Source organism: Pseudonaja textilis, chromosome 1, assembly GCF_049901715.1.
Source record: "Pseudonaja textilis isolate UNSWEBS1 chromosome 1, rPseTex1.2, whole genome shotgun sequence".
NCBI lineage: Eukaryota > Metazoa > Chordata > Lepidosauria > Squamata > Elapidae > Pseudonaja > Pseudonaja textilis.
The window spans coordinates 99,215,124-99,236,422 of NC_141990.1; the positions used below are offsets into that span (position 1 = coordinate 99,215,124).

A 21,299-nucleotide genomic window follows, 5' to 3' on the forward strand; every position below is an offset into this window, starting at 1 on the left:
TATGGACCACTTTATTAAAATGGAGTATAAATACATCTTACTTCTCTTGAACCACAAGCATGTTCCCAATATATTATATCTTCAAAAAATGTAAATGCACATTGTAAGAATTTGATAGTCTTGTGATATTTTGAAACAATATTGGCAGCTTACCTAGAATCCTTGTTCATTTTTTAGAAGAGTCTGAGAGCAAATATAAAGAGGATGCACTTATAAATGAAGAAGCCATTTTGAATATAATGGAAAATAGTCAATATTTCCAACCCGTATCTCAGAGATTTAATAATACTCCTGTGTTTAGTAAGTATAATTCACAAAGGCTTTTCTAAGTAAGGATTAAGAATATTTAGACATAGATATTAAAGTGTTTTAATTATTTTGGTTATAATAATTTGTGTGACTTTATTATATTAATCACCCTGTTTGTCTTGCTTGTTTAAAAGACCAGGAAATCAGATAATTAAAAAGTACTATAAGAATAATTAGTGTGTTCCATTTTTATTATTTACAGTATATCCATGCATTTTGTTTGTATTTTTCAATACTCATCACATTATACACATAACTAAAATGTTGGGAAAGAATAAGAATTATTAAGCAAAAGAAATTCAAGGCAAAAAGTTGGAGAAAAGGAAATTATTTTTTACAATACTATGCCCCTCTATTCTTCTCTGTTCTTGCAAATTATAATTGCTTCTATCCACTTCCTTAAACTTATTCACACATTCCTGATTATTCTTTAAAGTTCTCATCAGTTCTATCCAAATATAACTTTTTATTTTCTCTTTCCTTTCCATCCATATTTATTGATATTTAAATATTTGGTTTTTTATTCTCTTATTTCTGTGATCTCCAGACTTATTTTAAAAAATAAATAAGTGTGTGTGTGTGTGTGTGTGTGTGTGTTTTTATGTGTACACACACACACACACACACACACAAAGCTCTTGCTGAGGCCCCCAACCTCCTGATCTGAAAAGGAGTTAAAACAGAGGTCTGTGGGAAATCCAAAGGAGCATGCAATTGTAGAGTTGGTAGATTCCATGAACGCCTTCCTTTTGCCTTTGGCAACTAATTTTTAATAAGGGTTTTTTTGCCTCCTTAATTTTTTAATAACTTTTTAAAAATTTTAATTCTAAATTTTTTAACATTTTAATGTTTACATACAGTTTTAGATTTTGATGTTTACTATACACTGACCAGAGTGCTTCTTTGAGGGAGACAGGAAGTTTAGAAATGTGAAGTATAGCTGAATAAACTTAAAACATGTCCAAAATCTGGGACCTGTGACTCCCAAAGGAATGACATTCGGGGAAGTTGTGGCTGTTTCAATGCTACTTGCTGCTACTGTGGTCATTTGATTTTCATTTTCAATGTTCCATGATAGTTTCCCAACCATTCTTGCAGTCCCTTGCTGTCAGGCATGAGCAACCAGATACACATGGGAAGAGTTTAGTTAGCTGTTTATTTCTCAAGCTTATACACAGGAATTTTCAGACTGAATTTTCAACTTTCAGACTGAAAGTTTGTACCTTGGTTAGAGTAGATAAGGTTCAGATTAAACAGATAATCAGAGTTGGAAGGGACCTGGTAGGTCATCTAGTCCAACTCCCTGCCCAAGCACAAGACCCTATACCATTTCTGACAGATAGGACTCCAAACTCTTAAAAGTCTCAAGTGATGGTGCTCCCACAACTTCCGAGAGCATGCTGTTCCATTGGTTGATTGTTCTCACTGTCAGAAAGTTTCTCCTTATTTCCTCTTGTTCAGTTTCCATCCATTATTCCTTGTCTGGCCTTTGGGTGCTTTAGAAAATAGCTTGACTCCTTCCTGTCTGTGGCAGCCCCTCAACTATTGGAACACTGCTCTCATGTCTCCCCTGGTCCTTCTCTTCACTAGACTAGCCATGCCCAGTTTCTGTAACATTTCTTCATATGCTTTAGTCTCCAGTCTCCTAATTATCCTGGTTGCTCTTCCCTGTACTTTTTCTAGAGGTTTATGGCATTTAAGGAGGGGGTTGGCCTTTGCCTTCTTGTGCCCATATAGGGTTTCTAGACTAATTATTCATTTGACTCCTCCCCCTAGCTTGGCCAGTTTCTCTCCAATACTTGCTCTCCCCCCTATCCAGCAGCAGCCACTTACTTACCTGCTAGAAAGGGAGGGGGGAAGGAAAGAAGGGATGAAGAAACCACCATGCATCATTCTCAATCCATGCCACTTCTCTGTATTGCCCCAGACCTGTTGCCCATACACTTTCCTTGACCTGCTCTGACCACATGCCTTTCCCAATCCATGTAGCACCTCTTGTATATTCTCATGCACCATCCCCAATCCATGCTAGTCACATGTACCTTTTCTGATGCAACCCACATCACCTCCTCACATGCCATCCGTGACCATCATGGCACTCTCATGCACCCTTCTTGACCCTTGTTATTCTCCTATGGACCTTACGTGACTGTCATGGCACTTCTTAGCACTCCCCCATGACTCCTATGCACTCTTTTGACTCTCAATGCCCCAATGTCGTCAGCCAAATTTACACAACATTTATCACTCATCCCTGGGTACCTTTTCTGATCTTGTAAACTTACAGTGTTTCAACCTTTACATTGCATTTTCATCGACTTCTTTCCTGGACATGGACATTTTGTAATATTTCTTTCAATAGCATTCTTCAACATATCACTATCATTTCCTTGCAAATTGCTAAAATATTTCCTTCAGTTTCCTCCCAAATAAGTTCATCATTTCTGTACACTCTTCTGAAGACTGTTTAAATCCTTTTCACCCACTTCTGATATAATTTTTATTTCCATTAATATCATATTTGTCTTCCTCTCACCCTTGTTCTCTTTGATAGCATTCTTTAAAGCCATATTTTAATACTAATTCAAGTATTTTCGACAACTTTTTCTGTATGTTCCTTTTGCATATTCTCCCTTGGAATTTATCTTGTAGTATTTAAACTTATACTCTTATTCAGTCATTCTTTCATTTTATTTTCCTTCATGTCTCTTTTTCCATATCTACCCCTCCCCACAAATCCATTATTAGCACATTCAGATGTGGCTGTCCAACTTTAAATAACTCTTCTTTCTGGTGTTCTTCACTAATTCTCTCAATCTTTTATAACAAATAATGCTTTAGATCCCTTCCTTTGCTATATGTACGTATAAATATGCTGAAGCCAAGAATTTGAAACAAATGAACCTTTTTCTGAAAAACACTTATTAAATTACTTTTCTGCATTTTCTTGTCTGGTTCCCATTAGTCCATTCATATCATCTAACATATGTTGTTCTTCCAGGTTGCATTCATTCAGAAGGTGGCCCAGTTTTTCCCCAACTCATAGCTGTTTTTTTTCCATTGTCACCATTCATTTGTAAAAAGGTGTATTAGTTTAGTGGATTAAAACCTGGAGATGGTTTTTGCTCTAGCAGTTCAAGTGCTAGTACCACATGAGGGAGTAAGCTCACATCACTTGCCTCATCTTCTGCTAACCTAGCAGTTCAAAAGCACATTATATGCAAATAGATAAATAGGTACCACTTCAGTGGGAAAAATAATGGCACTTCGTATGAAAGTACAATCTCAACTGGTGCACGACTTACCTAAATGCAACCCCCAATTGCGAGGCAACATCAGGGGAAAAGCCCTAGATGACACTGAAGAACACTGTTTACCATTCTGAGTGCAGAGCTAGTTTACCCTCTGTGGTGCATGCAAATGGACTAGCAGCCTTAGGGAGTCAAATAACTACTCTGTACTAGCCCTGTAGTCTCTTGGCTAATGTACCATCATCATCATATGATTAAATAAATAAGAAATTGATTTGTACTCAACATGGAATATGCAAGTCAACATACTATTGCTTGTATCCCACCATTCAGTAAACACGTCAGGATACATGAGACAAATGATAATAAAAATGAAAAATCTTGTGTGTTTTTGTTCATCTATAGCATTGAGATTGTAAGGTTTTAAAACAAAAACCAATGCAGATATTGTTTTTTAACAGGTTGTTTAAAAAAATCAAATACAATTTTTTTTTTCCTATAGTGAATAACAGTGCTGATCAAGCCATGATTCACCTTTTAGCTGGATTGGAAGATGATGGATATGAGATGGTACAACAAAATGCATCATCACAGCATTATTCTTCTGGACATTATAGAAATCTTCAGAATAGTGATGATGAAGAAAATGAGCCACAGATTGAAAAAGAAGAAATGGAGCTCAGTTTGCTAATGTCCCAACAATGGGACAGCAGCTCAAATGATGTTGATGCAAAGAGAAGGTATATTCTTTATTGGTACAATTGGGTATTTAATAAAAATACTGATCAATCTCTGTTGAACCTTCCATGCTACTGAAGAAAATTTATGTAATCTATATGATCTAATATCTGAAAATATCTGTAGGACAAGGTATAGGAATAAATGTAAACTTAGTCAATCTAATATGCAGTAGATACAACTTTAAGCAAGGTAATATAGAAGTCCTAATTAAAGTATAGTCACACTGCTTTTCTCTAAATATTATTTGGCCCCAATTGTCATACTTTCAAAAACCTCGAGCCTATTGGTGGAGGGAAGAAATAAACCTATGCAATGCTTCATTTGAAAGAGATGCGTTAGAAGACACGTGTAGCATCTATTTGCAACTCACTAAAACAGGTACGATTAAATTTAAAGCATCTCTATAGTATGCTCTGATAAATTGTATTAAAAATAGTAAAGAATCAACTTTGCCTACCTATGTCTCAGCAAAAGCCTTCTAATAGTAAATGGAGAAGAGAGTTGTTATTCAAACTTAAACTGTAGTTGAAATTTATCTAGAAATTTAGTTTCAGTCTAACAGCTATTTCACCTCAGTAACTTTGCCCAGGAAGGGAATACAGTCTTAGATTGAGTAGGAAATTATCTGATCACAACAATAATACTCATCAGACTGTCATCAACCTGGAAAGTGAATTTTGTAGATTTGTCTTTTCTGTGCAAGATTCAATGTGTTATAATTATTGAACTACCAGATTGTAGTCAAAAGTTTTTAAATGTGTAAAATAGGTTGTATTTCTTGTAGGTCAATGGGCAGAAGTAGAAATCAAAGTTCAGGTGAAGATGATAGTTCTTCTGAAGATGATATGGACTGGAATGATAATGTGCTTCTAGCAAGCCTTTCTATACCTCAATTAGATGGAACTGCAGATGAAAATGGTGGTAAGTATACTTAAAAGGGTTTTGTAAGTTGCATTTTTCACAGAAACAATAGTTCTTCATTATAATCTCTGTGTCACATATATTTGTCCCACATATATCACAAAGTTAGGTTTAGGTGAACCTGTTGAGTTTGTTTTCAACCACCCCAATAACATTGAGCCAATATTTTCAAGTGGTTCACCAATCAAAAATTAAGTAGCCAGAATTAATGTAGTTGTCAAAAGTTAGGGACTTTCCATAATCTTGTTATAAATATTGTGAATTTATATGAATGTTATCTAAAGTATCTCTCATACCATATTATGTACTGCTTGATTATCTTAGAATTTCTTTAACTATATGCTTTTATACTTGCTGATAGTTTAAATAATATAACTTCAGAGAAAAAATAGTAAAAAAAAATCATCTGTTCTGTTCTAGACAATCCTTTAGACAATGAAGTTTCTCGGACCCACACCTCTGCAATTGCAACAAGCAAAACTGTAAAGACCACAATTTTTCATAAAGATGCTGCTATTCTGGAACCCCCATCATCTGCCAAAATAACTTTTCAGTGTAAACACACAAGTGCCCTTTCTTCTCATGTTTTGAATACTAATGACTTAGAAGGTCTTACTCAACCAAGCATGATAGATATAAGACCTGACTTATCAATCCATTCTCTTTCAAATGAAAGTATTTACAACATGAAATACCCAGCGTCCTTCAACAATATCCTCCATTCTGAAAAGCTACATCAGGAAAATAATAAAAGTGAAAAAGGCCCTGTTTTGTGTGAAGACATCTCCTCTGTAAGCAGACACCTGCCTAGCAGAAAGTATACTGGAATTAGAAAGGTTGCAAAGGATGTATCTCAGCATATGAACCACCAAATTAGTGAAAATATTCTAACAAAGAAGTCTAACTTTGTGGATTTAGTTTATTCCAAAAATAAAACATCTTCTGAAATAAATATAAAAGCAAACTCTACCGATTTAAATAGCCTTTTCCCAGCACCAGTAAACTGTGAAACTATGTCTTGCTCAGAGAGTAATCAGACTCTTATTCTTTCTTCTGAAAAAAGCACTGACAGAGATAGCCTTAATAACTTTAAACTTAGATATGAAGAATTTGAGGAACACGAGACTGAAAAAATAAATGTAAATCAACAGGCAACACACTATATGTTCTTTCCTAGTGTAGTTCTTTCTAATTGTCTCAATCAGCCGCAGAAGTTGGGCCCTGTGACATACAAACTGCAACATGGCAAAAAACAGTCTAAGCTAAAACGAAATAAAAAGAAAATGGTTCTTGGCAATCAGCGGTCTGCAAGTGCCACGGATGCCTTAGCCGCAAAAGAAAGCTGCTATGTCCAAGATAATGCAAGTAGCAATATATCTGATAGAGACATTTTGTTACCAAATGATACTCAAGTTCATCATACAGTTTTTGAAAACAAAATATCCACAGACACCAGGAGCTATACTGATTGTCATTTTGAAGATTTTGCTCAAGAATCTGAGCAAACCTTCGGGCTGTGTGGTAATAAATATACACTCAGAGCTAAACGTAAAATAAATTACGAAACTGAAGACAGTGAATCTAGTTTGGGCATACATAATTCAAAAATCACGCTACCTCATTCTGTAGAAAATGATGAAAATGTGGATGGTTCTAAAAAATGTAGAAAACGAAGGCGACTTTCAAGAAAATTGCCACCTGTTATTATAAAATATATTATTATTAATAGGTTCAGGGGGCGGAAAAATATGCTTGTTAAGCTGGGAAAAATAGATTCTAGTGAAGAACAAGTATTTCTTACTGAAGAGAGAATGAATCTATATAAGAAGCTTGCACCTTTGAAGGACTTCTGGCCAAAAGTTCCTGATTCACCTGCAACCAAATATCCTATTTATCCATTAACACCAAAGAAAAGTAACAAAAGAAAAGCAAAATGTAAGTCCACCAAGAAAAGGCTGGGTGGGAAACCACAAAATATAAAAAGTAAAACTATTAGAAGAACCCTGTATTTCAGAAAAAGGACTCATGCCTTTCTTTCCCCTCCTTTGCCATCATACAGTGCTGAAACTGAAGACTGTGACTTGAATTATAGTGATGTTATGTCTAAATTAGGTTTTCTGTCAGAAAGAAGTGCAAGTCCAGTTAATGTATCCCCACCCCGTTGCTGGTCTCCCACTAACCCAAATGCCGAAGAAATTGTGTGTAATCTAGAAAAAGAAACATTAGTGTTTCAAAATACTAACAGGTTCAGCAGTAAAACTGTTAATTCCAATGTGGGAAAACATGTTCAGTCAAAAACTCAGATTAAAAAATGTAGAAAGCAATTTGTTAATGCTACTATAAGAAGCAACAAAAAAAGCAATCAGTCTAATAAACCTAGAAATAATTTGAAGAAAAAGCCAAGATCAAAACAGAAACAAAAATTTAAAAAAGTTTCAACATTGGTGAAGATTGCAGATGGTCAAAATAGTATTTCTCCTGTAGCAGAACTTAAACTTGCACCACACCCCTGGGATTTACCTGAGAACGTTCACAACCTGGGAAATTCACAACCATTTACAAAAGAGATTGTATCAACTGGCTGTTCTACAGGACACCCACCTTCAGCACAGCTTTCATTAACAGCTAAAGCCCAAGTAAATCCATTGATTTATTTCCAATCATTGTTGGAAAATGAAAAGCCTATTGGGCACCAAGGTTCCAGTTTGACAGAGGATCTTCATCCAGGCTTAGCTTCTCTGATATCTGGAAGGGAAAAAGCCAAAATAAATTTCCAAAGATCTAATAGTCAGAGTGGTATATTTAGGATGGAAGAATCCTCGATTCAGAATAATGTATATGACCAGTGTAACTATATATCTCAGGTAGCACTGAAGGCATATAGTTCTAAGGATGCACTTAAAAAGACAGAAGAAGTTTCAAATTCACAAAACAAACTTTTATCCTCTGTGGGAAAAGTAAATGAAAACTCTTCTTCTGATGTGATCAATAGTGATCAGATTCATCCTGGTAATTTCCTGCGTTGCAAAGATAATCAGCAGCAAATAGTTCATTTGTCAGAAGCAACAAAGCATGCTGATCATATTTCTTCTTTTTTAAAACCTGAGGAAAGCCATGGATCGTTTCAGTTACAAAAAAAATGCTTTGTAGCTTCTTTAAGAAGTCCAGTGAACAAATCAGAATGGGAACAGAAACAGAAGGGATTTATATTGGATGTGTCACATTTTAGCCCTGAAAAAAATACAAAACAAAAAGTAGTGTCAGAAACAATATCTCAAGCCCAAACAGATTCTCAATGTAAGAGCAAGGGTCTGGTAACTCCTTCAGCAATCATTGAAGGACATTCTGGCTTAGCAGTTCTGAAAGAATTACTCCAAAAGAGACAACAGAAAATGCAGATGAACAACATTCATGGACAAGCATCAGCTAAATCTCAGTCGAACATAGATGCCTCCTTCCCTCTTGATTCAAATAAACCAGCTAAAAAAACTTGTTCTGTTGCATCTTCAAGAAAACCTCGTATTCCTAGGGATAAAAAATCTAAAGAAAAGGTGGTCAAGCTTTTAAAAGACACAGCAAAACAACTAAATAATAAAACTGGCCATGTTACACCTGCTGATAGTTCCATTCTTTATTCAGATGCTGGTTTTGAAAGCTGTTACTCACTTGAAGATAGTCTGTCACCTGATCATAATTACAATTTTGATATTAATGCCATAGGGCAGACTGGATTTTGTAGTTTGTATTCTGCAAGTCAATTTGTCCCAGCAGATCAAAATTTACCACAGAAGTTTCTGAGTGATGTAGCTCAGGATCATTATCCAGGTCAAGCAGCAGAAACTGAATTTTTAAATCATAATAAAATACCTAAGGAAGAAAATATACATAATTCAGATCCTCAATCTTGGTTAAGATCTGGCCAACATAGTCCTCAACTTTTTGATAAAAGATGTCTGGAAAACAATGAAAATCTTCTCCACAATCAGTGGAAAACCATTCTTCCACCTACATCTCAACCTGGTTCACCAGCAGATGGTCAGCAGGCTGAAATGTGCCATAAAGAACAACTTCAGTTGGATAGACATATTATGAAGAAAGCAATTTTTCTTAATCTTTCATCTCCAAATGGTGATTGGAGTCAAAATCCCTTTAGAAAAGAAGTCATTTCTGAACCTGGGCAATTGCTTGATTCAGTTAGTATTTCTTTTTCTTCTATCTTATCTTCTCCGGATGGTGAACTTATAGATGCTGCTTCTGAAGATTTAGAGTTGTATATTTCAAGAAACAATGAGGGATTAACAGCAACCCCTGACAGTTCACCTAGATCTACAAGCTCTCCATCACAGTCAAAAAATGGAAGTTCTACAGCTCGTGCTGCTCACATCCTTAAACCTCTAATGTCACCTCCTAGTCGTGAAGAAATCATGTCAACTTTATTAGATCATGATCTGGCAGAAACAATTTATCAAGAACCTTTTTGCAGCAACCCCTCTGATGTACCTGAAAAGCCAAGGTAATGATGTTATATAGATAGTCAATATGACTTTCTGTAATCATATTTCTCTTTTTTATATCAATAGAAATGTTTACATTTTTACATAAGAATTAAAAAGTTGGATACAATTTAATATAGCCTTCCTTTCTGGACCTATCAGGCCTACAAGGTGAAGGTTAGAGTTACATAGAATCACAATTAAATTTCAGCTATAAATGTAACACACTCTTGTTTATTTGTGTAGTTAAATAATCATTGTGAACATAACATGTAGGAATGATTGGGTATTACTCAGAAGTATTTAAATGAAACTCGATAAATTATCATTTTAGAAAAATATTCTTGGGTATCAACAAAATTATTCATAGTCAATTATTAACTTTACTACCTTGGATTTATTATCTTAGAACCTAAAGGATATTGACTTAAGTTTGTTCTTTTGCTTAGGTAATTTAACCATATTTTATTATGTATTGTATATTTGTATGTTTATTTATTGTATACAGTAGTTTTGTATTGAAGGTAGTACTTTTTCCTGGTAAATCAGATTCTCTGTTCTTCTTCACCGCTCTGTTCTTTTCAAATCTGAGTTGGAGGTTGAAGACTTCTAGAATAGATTTGAGGGCTTCAATAGAAGATAGGAAAGCTTCCATTATACAATAAATGTATAGTTGCATGATATTAAATGGATGGAAAGAATAAGGAAAAATAAGACTACTAGTAAAATAAATTCTGTATATGAGAAAAATAATTAAAGCAATTATTTTTACAGAGAGATTGGAGGAAGAGTACTTACAGTAGAATCTAGACTTCCAAATGATCTACTTGAATTTGAAGGAGATTTCTCTTTGGAGGGACTACAACTCTGGAAGACTGCATTTTTGGCAATGGCACAGAGTCCTAGGCCTGGTTCTCCCCTTCGAAATAGCCAATTCTCTACTGATATAAAACAAAGGAACACCCGTAAAATTAATGACAAAAAGATAGTGATTATGCCTTGCAAATGTGCACCAAGCTACCAGCAAATTCAGTCATGGCTTCAAGCCAAAGAAGATTATGAATATTTAAAAAAAAGAGCTATCATCAAATCAATAGAAATAGAAAAGATTGGCGAGAGTTTGAACAATATGTCTTTGCCTAAGAATCTATGTCATCAGATAGTCAAGGTTGCTGTGAATTCTGGTATACCAAGCAAACCTGCTGTACAATTAGAAGATCTGTGTTTTTCATCTTCAAATCCCACATCACCTCAAACCATGGAAAAGTTTGGTGTAAATATCTCTGAAATGAGTAAGTCTACCATTAAAGTAAAGACAACACCACTTGTCACTGCAGCAATAGATAAGGATAAAAAAGAGGAAGATTGTACCAATTATAGTTCTCCTGATTCACCAGGACTTCCTCCCTGGCAACAACTTGTATCCACCAATTCTAAGCAATCGAATTTAGAAGACTCGGAGGGCATATTGTCTTCTCTAGAAGAAAATAAATCTGTAGCTGAGAAAGAAGAGAAATCTGTCAAAAAGGAAAATAAAATACCATTCTGTGTCTCCCCATTGAACAAAGAACCAGATGGCAATTCTGATATTTACTTTCATAGTACACCTATCAGGGAGCATATATCTCAAGGAATACCAGAAGCACTTGGATTTACTCCGTTATCAGGTAAGCTTATGATCAAAGAAATACAGCAATTAAAACTAAATTCAGTTAGTTACTGTATTCCGTGTTGTAATATTCTTGTATACTTGTTATACATTCTCTTGACGAATGTATCTTTTATGTACACTGAGAACATATGCATCAAGACATTCCTTGTGTGTCCAATCACACTTAGCCAATAAATAATTCTATTCTATTCTATTAAGTTTATTATGATTGCCCACCCCACAACACCTGAGTGACTTACAGTATCCAGATTTTAAAAGTTAAAAGCATGAAACAAAAAGTGACAGTCCAACTAAACACAACCAAACCAATAAAAATCCGATGAGTTCCATAGAGGCACTAGCTCCAGGCTTGGTCTTTAGAGCCTGGAGTCCCAGGAAAATTAACACTATACTTCTCTTGGAAATGCTGAGGGCAGAGACAGAAAAGGCACACTTCTTCAATCCCCCAAAATGGCAGTTCTTAATCGAGGGGATCTGGGGCATATCTATTTTGCCTGAATGTACCAAATAAGCAGAAATTATTACAGACATGTGGTCCCTAAGAAAATGAGTTCCTATGCCATAAAGGACTGTATAGGTAAGGGCCAATATTTCAAATTGCACCCTGAAGCCAACTGACAACCACTGCAGTTTGTGTAGTAACACATGGGCATAACAGATACTTATGATTGCTCAGGCCGTTGCATTTTGAAATAGCTGCATCTTTCCAATTATCTTCAAGGGCAGCCCCATGTAGAGCACATTTCAAACTCCAATTGTTAGATGACCAGGGCATGAGTAACTATAGGACCTTATCTATAGTTGAGAAAAAGAGACAAGTGGCACACAAGATGAATTTGTGTGTCAGCTGCCACCTGCTCATCAAATCCAGAAGACCAGAGAGTTGCTTACTAATCTCAAATCCATCCAAGACCAACAGTGAAAACCTACCCAACACAGGGAAACCCAATACTACAGCCACTCAGTCTTGTCAGCTTGAGCAAAGGTCTGTTTCTCTCCATTCAGATCTAAATGGCCTCCAGACACAGATTTAGTAACTGACCGTTTCCCCTGTGCAGCCTGGAGTTGAAATGAAAAATTGGGTATTACTAGAGTACTCATGATAACAAAACCTGAACTGATGGATAATCTCATCCAACAGTTTAGTTAGATGTTACAAGGAAGGGGCAGAGTTTTGAACCTGGGGTTTCTGTAATACAGTGTGGGAATAACTTCGAAAGTTATCTCAGCCCACAGAAGAAGAATATGGAAGTGTCTTAGAAGGGACCTTCCCAGTTTTTTAGAAAGTAAAATTATAGAAGGAGAAAAATGCTTTCAGACTTGCAAGGTTCTTTTACTGTAGCCTTACAATAAAAATAGTGTTAGTATATGGTTGGTGCTTCTTGTTTGGACTACAAGGAGCAAGATCACTCTTGCTAGTTTCCTCTTCCTAAAAGAAGCAGAAGATTTCATTTAGAGTTTTAAAAATGGCCTCCAATCCCCAGCGCCCACTTCTCTTCCCCTAAATTGCAGGATTGCTGCAAAACCAACAACAAGTAGATATACAAGTAAGCATTTGCAGAACATCATGATACAACTAACACAACAACTGGGACAAAATTTGCTTCAACCAATAGCAGCACCACAACCTGCAGCTTTTCCTCCTATCTCTCAAGGTTATTCCCACACACCTTTACATTGCTCTACAAGTGAGAGGTTGTGAACATGATCTCCCATTACTGCCAACTGAAAACAGTCACAGAGGAAATAGGTGAGCTGCTACAACAAGGTGACTCCCACTCCCAACCCTGCAGCTGGTTAAGAAGGATTCAGTGGTCAGTGATATCAAAAGCTGCTGCGTGATCAAGGAGCACAAGGATGGATGTACCATTCCCATCCCAGCTCCACAAAAATCACTGACAGGCACAACTATCCTTACATCTACTATATCTCTATCTGAAACCAAGATAAATCATTTCTCCAAGATTTGTAGCTGCCACCTAAATAACTTCCACAGTCTTCCTCACAAAGAGAAGAATAGATTGCAAACCAGGTGTTAATTGTCCAGAAAGGAGAAGTTCAGTGATGGTCTCTTGAAAAGAGGGCATATCACCATATCCTTCAAGACTAGAGTGACTACCCATCCTTCAAAAAGACAATATTAAATATGGCTTTAAACATAAAGGATAGTCATTTAATATTTACTCATTTAAAATACCCAAATATTTGAATATATAAAGATATTGGCATCTTAAATATAACCAAGTAAATAAACCATTAATGAATTTGCAAAATTTTTACCTAATTTACATGAGATCAAAATAAAATGTGATCAAATGTCATTCCGTGATTTAGTATTGGGGTTAACATTTGCTTGTTTCACGTACAACTTGTATTCTATCTGGAAAATACTCTTTATTTTTACTCACTATTTGAAGTTGCCAGTGATTGAACCAGTAGGTTCTGAAAGCAAAGCATGTGCTCTGCAACTTTTTAATTAAAATAAACTTCAAAGTTTTTGTACATAATTTAATCCATTGCATAAATATAGAATAACAGAGTTGGAAGGGACTTTTGATTATCATTGTAATATTCCTGACAAGAAACTATACAGTTCTGCCAAGAATTGAAATTAATTCAGAGTTGTATTTATGTAATTTGGTCTTACAGTTTACTTGTTTTGTTGGTATGCATGCTCATTATATTTTAAGCTGCTTAAAACATGAACTGAAATGCATAGAAATTTGTATAATACAAATTAATATTCTTTGTTAAGCCATAGGACGAGATGTTCAAAAATTTAGTTCTAGACGAGGAAAAAATGTTGATGCACTTCGTAAAGTACTTTTAACAACACAAATTAAGGTAAGAAGAAAGAATGAAACTTTATACTAACATGGCTTTTTATTTTTTGTCTTTCAAGTTTTTGTTTAAGATTATCCTGTTTCATTTCATTCTAGATTAACTTCTTTGTGGAAGTTTATATGATAGGGCAGTCTGAAATGAGCCTAGTAGAGTAAAATAAATACCTTTGAATACTGAAAATTACTAGGAATTATTTGTAAAATTACTTTCTGTGATACACCATATCAGAAATCACTTTTAGATTCATTTCTGCTGACTTAATACGAAAACTTGTTGCTAGCTGTTACACATAAAAGTGTGCATTTCCTATTGAAAATGCATTTAAAAATTAACTGATTACATGTAATGCTTTTTGGGGGAACTTAAATTTTTCATGTTTGAAGAACACATTTGATATATTGAGTCTGATCATTTTGATTGAAGGATATGTTAATAAGCATTAGCAACAGCCTAGGAAACAGTGTATGTGGTATAGGTTGCAATTTATGTGGCTATAACATGTAGCTGTAAATGCTAAAACCACAGTGTTACTGATGCAGTCAGTATTAACTGTGCAGCTATTCCCAGTTTTTTGTAATCAGCTATAATTGAGCACAGCATATTGAAGAGGGGAATATACAAGCTTTCCCTATCTATGTGGTTATTTCAAAGACACTTTCCAGTTGTAAGTCTTGTGTTAACAGAAAAAGACTCCCATTGGAATTGTAAAAAGCATTAGAAATGATAACAATATGGCAGTTATTTTCTACTTGGAATATGATCTGAGTATTTATTTATACACACCAGTTGAATGAACATGAATAAGATTGTGAGAGTTAAATTATTTAAATTATCAAAAAATTAGCCTTAATTATTAGAAGTTTGTTGTTTTATTTAAACAGAACCAGTTCGCTACCATAAATACTCAAAAGAAAGAAACTTCTCAGATTGAAGGACCATCTTTGAACAATTCTTATGGTTTTAAAATAAGTGTACAAAACCTTCAAGAAGCAAAGGCTTTACATGAGGTAACTCGTTTTTTTAATTGAAAATGCTTTACATACCTAATATATGTTTTTCGGATCATTTTTGAAGTTTTCAAAATGAAAGTACTTAAATCAAGATTGGCTAATATTCCTAGGTACTCACTGATTTATCCATTACCACTAAATTACATGATTTTATTGATTCCTGAAAAAGTTCACATTAATCAGCTAAACTAAAGGATAATTTCATGCTTGATTGTTGATAAAGGTTTTGCTTATAATGTTTTATTTTAAATTATGTAAAGATAATGTAAACTTTTCTGTGTAGGTACAGTATCTTACACTGCTAAGTATAGAATTGCATGCTCGAACAAGAAGAGATTTGGAGGCGGATCCTGAATTTGACCCTATCTGTGCTTTATTCTACTGCATCTCATCTGACACACCATTGCCAGAGACTGAGAAAATGGAAATCACCGGTGCTATAGTGATCGATAAAGACAGAACAAGATCTATCTCCAGCCAAGGTCCTTATTTCGTTTTGTTTTCTTTAAAATCAATGCCAATATTTTGAATTTATGTATTTAGGTATTAATAAACATATTTAATAAAATGTGGTTTTGAATGATGTTCGCTAGTGTTTAAATTCATGTCATCTCATTGTAGAATCATGGACATAGTAGATGGTTTCCACCTTATATCTTTTTATGAACATTTGCAAGGGCTATAATGCTTAACACCTACTTAAGTGTATATTAAACAGTGTTTAATATCTTATAGCATGCTCCTGCAGAAGTCCTGAAGATATATAAAGAGGAAAGCATATCCTAGATGGCAGGCCTCAAAACTCTTGTGCTGAACTAGTCCTTTTTAATTTCCTAGGACTGTTCAAGGAATTCAGTTTTGGTAATCTGTCTTAATTGGTTTGAGTAACGATAGAACACGGAATATGTTAAATGTTGCATAAGGGTTGTTGTGTGGTTTTCTCTGATCTTTGTAGGGTCTAAAGAGGGCCCTTATTGTATTGTACCTTTTTGGCTTTGTTTAGACCAGTGATACTCAACCTGTGGCTCTAGAGCTGGATGCTCTTGAGGCCCTACAGGCGGCTCTCGCAGTGTAGGCATCTGATCGGCGCTCCATTCTATCAGGCAGCGCGGGGAGCACTAACCAAAGGACCGACAGTGTGGGAGTCACTGAAGTACCTCCTCCCATAGGAGGAAAGCGAAGGAGCTGCTGGGATTCCCCTGCCAGGTAAGAATAGAAATCACTCCAGCCCAGCAGCTATGGGAGAGAATGGGAAGCCTCCCTTTTTTTCCCAGCAACCAATAAGAAACAAGGATGACAGCACTGGGGAGAAATGATATGCCATGACATGTTTCAGTAAATATTGTACATGGTGAAAAACACCACCAAAAATTAGGTAGCACCATGAAGAAAAGATTGCAATGTTCACGTTTGATGTTACGCTCTGCAACAGTTAATGGTGAAGTGGCTCTCCAGCTGTTAAAGGTTGAGTACCACTGGTTTAGGCTAGTGAAAAAAAATACTTAAACTTAAGTATTAAGAATAAAGTAATAAACTAGTAATAACTTACAAGAATAAAGTAATAAACTCTTAGATTTATATTCAGTAACTATGCTGTTATTAAAGTTCTGAATAACATAACATGATAACAAAACATATCTTTTCATCCACTTTTATTTCTGGTTATTAAGTAATTCCTATTCTTATCTTTAGCATCCTTTGCTAGCATTTTTCTTTAAAATATTTAATTTTAAAGCACAGATTGTTTTTAGTAAATTATATCTTTCTAGAGGCTGCCTTCAGAAACTGAAAAGAAAACATAGACTGAATTCAACCATAATAGATTTAGCACATTTTCTTTAAAAAGCAGAAGTTGTATTTAATGTTGCAGAGTTATTAGTACTGAATTTTTGATTTATTTAAGATACCATTGCCTGACAAAGTAAAATCTCATTTGTGATAATACTACCATAAACTTTTTAGATTCTAAAAACACATTGACTAATGTTGGACCATTGTAACAAAAATCATGATCAAATTGAAATAGAAACATCTATGAAAGTGTTTCAACCTCAACTTGATTTTGGCCATGTATGTACTGTGTGGCTGTTTAAAAATAATTTACTTGGAACTAAAAGTAATAAATGTGTTTTTAATTGTTTTTAATTGTTTTGATGTGATTATCAATTAGTTTCTAACACTATTGAATATTTTTCCATTTGTCCTACGGATGGGCCTTAGGTTACATAGTAATTGCCTAAAAAGCCATGTTTCATAATGCTCACTGATCATTCCTAATCTCAGTTGATCATCATAGTCTGGCACTGTCCTCAAGGAGAATCTACCCTATCTTACATTGTAGTGTTATAAATTCCTGATTAAGTTTGTTCACTTCTAGCCAGAATCCTTCCCATCAGCTTGTTTCCTGTTTATATGAAGAATAAGAATAATAAAAGATAGTCCATGATCTTTTGTATAAGAGAAAGCAAGGTGAGCTTTGCATAGAGAGCTTAGTGCTTGGATACCAAGGCAGTTTTGATAATGAGATCTATATTGATTAATATTCTACCTCTTTGTCATGTGAAGACCAGCAATATTTAAATGGTGCATATTGATAGAGATTAATGCAGCATGGTTTTCTTCCTCTGAATCAGGTATATTCATAATGTAGAATAATAAAAGATTGGTAGCAGGGATTCAAATTTAAAGAATTTTTTTAGTATTATTATAGTAAATAATGCAACAGTTGTTTTTTCTAGTATGGATTAATAAAACGGTGCATATGATGATTTATTATGATGCATGTTTGTGAAAAGTTATAGCATTTGAACTTTAGAAAAATCAGTGGTATAGCATTCTAAAAAAAATTCAAAAATGTGTATGTTTTTCCATATGATAGAATCAAATAAAAAATCGACATGAACTTGTTCATGCTTTGTCTGCAGCAGGTGGAGAAAGGGGAGTGCCTGCAGTACCATTTGTGCTGCTCACTGTTGAAACTGAAATGACCAGGTTTTTCTTAAGAAATAAATGCATTTCAATTTGCTTTTCAGGTAATAGAGAACATGCCCCTTTGCTAGCAAGATCTGGTATCTCAGGGTTGGAAGTCACATATGCTACTGATGAGAGAGCACTTTTCCAGGAGGTAGTGAATATTATTAAAAGGTAGTATTCTGTTTTTGTTTTCAGCTTATAAATTCCTGATTAAGTTTGTTCAACTTTGGTCTCCCTTCTCTTTCTTATGTCCCCATATTTTAACAGTTTTATAAAAGTTTGCTTTGGGTCTTCATAACAATATATTTATCTTTTAAGGTATACTTATTCAGTTCTCTAAACTAGAATTCACATCAGTAGTACTGAAGTTGTAATATCCCTAAATGCATGTGAAATCTAGAAAACTTCTGTCTTACAATACAGCTTTTAAAAAATCTACCGATAGGCAGGAAAAGGGTAACTTTTATGACAACTTCATAGCAAAACTCATTGCTCTTTGTGATACAGCCAAAAATAAATAGGGAGGCATGAATTTTTTTACGTATGTCTTCTCCAGAGGGAAACTTCTCCTTTTCCAAATTCGATTTGGTGTATCGTTTCAAGTTCCTTACATGTTCTTATAGCATCCTCTGATCATGCACTTATAGAAGTTCAGATGTGTCTTTCTTCAAATCAACTGCCAAAGCTTTGAAGTCTTACTGTTATCCAGAAAGCTAATCTTTGAAACTTCTGGCTGGAATACATTCTCAAGGAAAATGTGTACTAGGCAGAGTACATTTGCAATTCTCTCTCTCTCCAACTAGAAAACTTCTGATGAGAATGGCATTGACCAAATCCAGGAAACCAGAATACTAGAGTTGCTGAAAGCAACCAGCAAAGGGTGGGTCCTGACGAAGCAGCGGATTCCTGTTCAGAGAAGACAAAATTACAGGTAAGGAAATTAATTTTATCTTTCTCTTTTTTGGGAATCCGCTGCTCCGTCTGACTTACAAAACAACTTGGAAATAGCAAACCGATTCTGTTCTTTTACTTTTTTAAAGTCTTCCACCCTTTTGGAAGTATAGGAAAAATATCACTTGTCTGCATTAAAAAAAAAATCATTCCAAACAATAGAACATTACAATTTTTCTTTATCTCTGAAGATCAAATGAAGACTTGACCGCTGAAGGCTTCACTGAATGAAGAAAGCACACTGATTTCTCTATCATGAAAAAGGCAAACCAAACATCTGAGTTGTTACCTGGTAAACACTTCTGGAAATGCTGCATGTCAGCTTCTAGGGCTGGCCAATGACGACTATGATGTGTACTTTCAGATAGTTTTGATACAATATTTTTACTGTTTGAAGGATAAAAATTACACTCCCTCTAAAATCGAATTAATCAAGACTTTCAGTCAGTGATTTTATTTAGAAAAATAATAATTCAATGTTGAAATGTATGAACCTATATTTCAAATAAATGACCACCTGGATTTGAGTATATTTGATTTTTTTATTTTTTCCCTAGCTCATTATTTTTGGCTATGACATTAATTTCATTAAATATTGTATTGGACAAAACAGTGTTCAAATTAGCTTTTGTTAATATTGTGAATTATTATCATCACTGCAAATTCAGTTTTGTTGGATGTAGTAGAAGTTAGATAACTCTTTTGAATGAGACAAAGACACAAATTAGAATACATTAATTTTCACTTCCTTGTTCTAGTCAGCTTCATATAAAGATCATTACTGCTTTGCAGATAAAATAAAGGTTTGGAATGGTTTAAAGTTTATACTATCTGTAGTATGCCTTACCATTTGAAGGCTAGGTAATTTGAATGTGTATGTTGTCTCTGAAACAATTTAATGACTGACCTATTAAGTATGGCTTACATTGCTCAACCTAACAACTGTAATACATTTTAATATTGGTTAGTGGAAATAAGCTATTTTAACCTATAGTTTACAAACCTTTCTTGTTCCCCCTATTATTGACTAAAAATTGTTTTTTTTAATTTGGGTGACACATTAAATTGTGATTAGTGGAAATGAAAATTTCATAGCTTTACTAGAACAGCAGAGAAAAGAAGAAATGATCAAACTTTCACTAAAATCGTATAATTCTAATATACAGTGTAATAATCTTTGGCTATGAACTGCATGTGGTGGAAAATTTAGAAGAACAGCTAAATAAATGCTGAACTCTTAATATATATTCAGTGTACTTGACTACAGTTTTTATTGTTTGGTTATCTAGTAACTGAGGAATACAAAACAAATGTACAGAAATAACCAAATGGTGTCAAAATGACTAGTGCAAAAACATCTGTGTGGACTGAATCTGAGACACACACACACACCTATCAGATAAACTTTCTGGTTATAGATGGTGAAATATATTAATATATTTTCACTCAGAAAAGTTATTTAGTTAAATTGCAGTGGCTTTCTCCATGAAAGTTTTTAGTTTGTAAACTAAGTTTCTGTGAATTCTGTACCAACAAGTAGAACTGAAAATGGAATTTAAAAAACTTAATAGCTGTAACTACTCCTATTACTTTAGTAGTGACCCTTTTAATGTATTATGTGTAAAATAACACTAGCAATAAACATGTAGCATTTCTATAATGAAACACGTTACATATCTTAATTTTAAATTGCATTAAAATTTAATAAATACTTTGCTTGTCTTATCAGGATGTTGAAATTATTCAATGAATACATTATCACATTAATACAGATAAGATTCTCAGGTATTAAAGTTGGACAAAACTGTATGACATAATTTAGATTTCATATAAACTTCTGATCTGTGTCTTACTTAGTGAAGTTTTGGCAGTTTGCAAATCAAATAAGTAAAACTATTTTACTTAACCATCTATTTACCTATATATCTCAGTCCAATCTACTGTTATAGACTAAGGCTCACCAATATGTCAATTAGGAATCTTCTACATGATTTGCTACAACATAATTGAAGAACCAGTCTAGTATAATGGTCGAAGGGTTGATTGGCACCAAGAAATCTCAGGTTCAACTCCACTCTAAGCCATGAAAGTTCATGGGATGATTTGAGATCAGTGGGGAAAATTATAAGGCTGC

General features: G+C 34.4%; 1 protein-coding gene across 1 annotated transcript in view; it reads left to right on the top strand.

Moving 5' to 3' along the window:
• The first annotated feature begins 157 nt into the window (after positions 1 to 157).
• REV3L (REV3 like, DNA directed polymerase zeta catalytic subunit) overlaps positions 158 to 21,299 on the top strand; it is a 40,937-nt gene continuing 19,795 nt past the window's right edge. The window contains exons 1-9 of the mRNA XM_087912950.1: positions 158 to 300; positions 4,063 to 4,300; positions 5,086 to 5,222; positions 5,643 to 9,735; positions 10,490 to 11,382; positions 14,143 to 14,231; positions 15,113 to 15,238; positions 15,525 to 15,723; positions 18,274 to 18,385. Of these exons, the coding sequence (XP_087769076.1) occupies positions 240 to 300; positions 4,063 to 4,300; positions 5,086 to 5,222; positions 5,643 to 9,735; positions 10,490 to 11,382; positions 14,143 to 14,231; positions 15,113 to 15,238; positions 15,525 to 15,723; positions 18,274 to 18,385 (5,948 nt within the window). The 5' untranslated portion in view covers positions 158 to 239. The remainder of the gene's footprint in view (positions 301 to 4,062; positions 4,301 to 5,085; positions 5,223 to 5,642; positions 9,736 to 10,489; positions 11,383 to 14,142; positions 14,232 to 15,112; positions 15,239 to 15,524; positions 15,724 to 18,273; positions 18,386 to 21,299) is intronic.